This window comes from Phanerochaete carnosa (genome assembly GCF_000300595.1).
Source record: "Phanerochaete carnosa HHB-10118-sp unplaced genomic scaffold PHACAscaffold_14, whole genome shotgun sequence".
NCBI classification, from domain to species: domain Eukaryota; kingdom Fungi; phylum Basidiomycota; class Agaricomycetes; order Polyporales; family Phanerochaetaceae; genus Phanerochaete; species Phanerochaete carnosa.
Window position 1 is genome coordinate 283,413 of NW_006767641.1, and position 3,521 is coordinate 286,933.

The 3,521-nt window shown below is 48.1% G+C and overlaps 3 protein-coding genes across 3 annotated transcripts; 2 read left to right on the plus strand and 1 right to left on the minus strand.

Moving 5' to 3' along the window:
- Positions 1–262: 262 nt before the first annotated feature.
- Positions 263–760, plus strand: PHACADRAFT_167243 (uncharacterized protein; the record flags this gene model as incomplete). Its single annotated transcript, XM_007401971.1, has 1 exon — positions 263–760. The coding sequence occupies one exon, from the start codon at positions 263–265 to the stop codon at positions 758–760; it is 498 nt and encodes a 165-aa protein (XP_007402033.1).
- Positions 761–1,542: 782 nt separating this feature from the next.
- Positions 1,543–2,007, minus strand: PHACADRAFT_201682 (uncharacterized protein; the record flags this gene model as incomplete). Its single annotated transcript, XM_007401972.1, has 3 exons — positions 1,543–1,606; positions 1,664–1,836; positions 1,891–2,007. 3 exons carry the CDS (start codon positions 2,005–2,007, stop codon positions 1,543–1,545), a joined length of 354 nt encoding a protein of 117 aa, XP_007402034.1.
- A 625-nt stretch (positions 2,008–2,632) lies between these two features.
- PHACADRAFT_106875 (uncharacterized protein) lies at positions 2,633–3,355 on the plus strand (the record flags this gene model as incomplete). The annotated part of the gene is made up of 1 exon (XM_007401973.1): positions 2,633–3,355. One exon carries the CDS (start codon positions 2,633–2,635, stop codon positions 3,353–3,355), a length of 723 nt encoding a protein of 240 aa, XP_007402035.1.
- Positions 3,356–3,521: the final 166 nt, after the last annotated feature.

Consider the following 3,521-nt stretch of genomic DNA (forward strand, 5'->3'; position numbering starts at 1 on the left):
CATTTTTCGAAGACTTTACTGGGGCCTTCTGGCGTCCCAAAATGATAGATTTGCTACCACTTTCGTAGCCATTTGCGGTGCAGGAAAATGATAAATTTTGTGTAGCCTGAAATGAACCTGAAATGATTCAATATGGCTACATTTCAGTACGCGCCTAGACGAGGCAGATGGTGCAATACCTTAATCTAAGGAGCTGGCCTTTGCATAGACTGTGGCGAGTTTAAGCGAGGTGCTCCGGAAACAGGTCGAAGCAGTGCTGGACATGGCGCTGTCAACCATCAGCTCCCTCAACGAGTCCTTCACCTCCGCGGTGCGATTTGGCACAGAGAAATACACACCGTTGACCGAAAAAGAGAAACAAAATTCTGAGGAGGATGCGACAGGTGATGCAGCCCAAACCAACGAAATGTCTAGCTTGGACAACACGCTGCCCGCTGCTATGAACGTGAATTCGCCAGTACAGGACTTGCATGCGGCATCAAAACAAGAGCCAGAGAAGCACTCGGCATCAGAACTGACAGATTCTCAGAAAGTGACTGAGGGCGATGAGGCTCCGTCGCCTATGGATGTCCAAGAGGATATACAAAATTCAACAGCTGACGCTCGAGGTGTGTCATTACAGCAAGACCAGAACGCCTCGTCGCAAGGTCTCGCAGCCACACAAGGCAGATGCAAGGAGTGTCGTGGAGCAAAGCAAGAAGGCAATGACAGCGAAGAAGCATCATCAGGTGACGAGCCGGAACCAGAAGTCTGTAGCTGAAACGCATATGAGGAGTTTATTGAGTGTGTTGTCTTCGTACTGAGTACATGGTTATAATGATAATTGGCTGGTGGAGTATAGTTGCTAGCTTCCACTCCATGGTCGCTCTACGAGAGAGCTTCGATGGGCCAAGAACTGCGTAGGTGACAACAGGTTAACGAGGGCATCGATAACTGAACAAGATATATTACGCACCTGTTGCACTTCTTCGTCAGCAGGCAATTACCAGAGAGGTATATGTGAGTCTCAGCACCACCATCATTGGGGCCTGGTACCTTTCAGTACCTGGTGGGTACCTTGCGATATGGCAGGCTGGTGACCACCTCTGATCAGAATATGCTGCGATCTACAAGCACTGTTGGTTCCATAATGTACTGCCATGGGGCTGTAGCTTGCCGGTCCATTGTCTGGAAAGCGTGACATAAAGCGGGTGGCAAGGGGAAGTCGAAGATGAAGGTATCTATGGGAGGGTATATTCCGATGTTGGGTTGGATTCCGAAAGTAAGCATTCGCTTGTGGCTGATATTCCCTCCCACAGAGAAAGACTCGCATCAGGGAAAACCCCTCGGGTAATGCTAGCTGATGCAGCGGCAATCATGTCTAACTAGAGACATTAGCCGTAGAGACACATTAGATAACCCCGTTGTTATACCGGCGAAGATTAGACATATTATCACACCAATAGTTCATATTAACCATGAGATAAGGCTTCCATTTCAGCGTTATATCCTGCTTTCTTGGGGTAACAATGCTACGATAGGCTACTCATCATCCAGAACAATTCATGATACAGCCTCTGGATGAGCAGGTTCATCAGCCGCTGCAGGGACCGTCGGCACAGCGCCACTAGCAAATACTGTTAGTGACCTCAGTGCATAATATAATGAAACCATAAGCACACACGTAACAGCGAGGTAGACATTGTGCAGGATGCAATGACAAGTCTGCTCACTTCTCTTTCGAGTGTCCTCAATGAGTTTGAGTACAGCGTCATATTGTTTCTCGCACTCGGTGATGTTAAAACTATCTGGGTCCGTGCCATCCCCCTCGGCCCAAGCATCGAGGGACAGCTTGATCTAAACATTCGCTGGTTAGCGTGACAGCCTGCGCAGTAGCAAGGCACTACGTACCATAGCGCAGGTCAGCCTCAGCATTGGTACTGGGATTTCAAGCTCATGCTCCTTGTACTGAATGCTTGATTTGAAACGGTTCAGAAATTCATGGGCAACCGAGGGTATCTTGTGCATGGAATGGAAAAAGAACTGACATGTGGTCTTGATGATGATAGATCGCAAGAACGACCGCTTGCCATCAAACGAGCTCTGACCATGATGCGAATAAGTGTCAGACCATAAGTAACAACTGGGGAGCATATCAGAACTCGCACCATTATATCTCCCGGGTAGATATAACCTTGTCAATCAATGAGCGCATGTACGCATTGTGTGGGTTCCTTCACATGTTCAAGGAAAAACCGAGATGGACAGCTGGGCCACACGGTTTAACGAGGTTGTAGACAAATTGGCTGGAGAAGCTGCCCGTGATAGGGCACGACAGCCTAAATGAGGATCTTCATATGCTGCCACGCATGCAGAAACCAAAGCCAAGGCCAAAAAGAGCTGGCAAACAATAATGAATGGCATCAAATACCATGGGCATTCTAACCTCCTGAAACAGTCAGAACACAAGCTTATTGTTCCCGACCGTAACCACTACTTCCTCAAGAAATTTGGAAATGACCATCGCTTATATGCACGCATGACCCACTTCATGACCGGACACTTCCCCCATGGAGAATTCCGGAATAAAATGAATCTTGAGGGTGGGCGAACATGCCTGTGCACAAATACCTACGAGACATGAGACCACATCATGTACAAATTCCCATATTGGATAAGAACTGACAAAATCAGGCCACCCAAACGTGCACCTGACCAAACACGCCTAGAGCTCATCTCCGCAGGAAAACAGCTTGAACTGCAGAACAAAGAACAAGTAGTCACAATTGATGAAATACACAACTTCCTGCTACTTAACCCTCTCGTCGGGACATTCGAGTGGCAGGATCTGATGGAACACATGCAATCGGATGTGTTCCCACTACGCGACAATGATAATCCTGACTGGGAGTCTCATATCATCAACATCGTGTTCGATGCACTGGTGCTACAGCGTCCTATGCTTTACACTGAATACAAGCGAGCCATGCGCAGAAACAAATCTCCAGCACCGTTCCTTCAATGGCTGAATGCCAAATCATGGTGGCCCATTAGACATATATGGACGAAATACCATCAGCATCACCCCAATGACCAACGGCTGTTCCGGGAGGTTGTACCAGACTGGCTGCGGTCAGTCCTTGTCGCGGCCCGTGTCCCTCTCAAGATAGAGGTCGCGTGGCAGAGTGATGATAGTAGGGAATCAGTGAAACTCATCCAGGTAGATGACCTAATTGCATCCAACCCTGCGGAATCCCCCGCACCTAGTCTTCATTCACTGTCGTCTGAATCTGATCGGAAGGAGGCCGCCCCGACTCGGTACATTGTGCAATATATTGAGGTATGGCCGCGCTCACCGTCACACAGTGAGCACTGAGACATTTTCCTTTTTCGTATTGTCTACTATTTATTGGAGCCATGGACTCCCGCGCCTCTACGGACGCTAGTAGTTACGCGCCATACAGACACTAGTAGACAGGTGTACATTACCCTATGTTGGTAGCACTTTAAATACAGGAACAAAAAAAAAAAAAAAAAAAGAC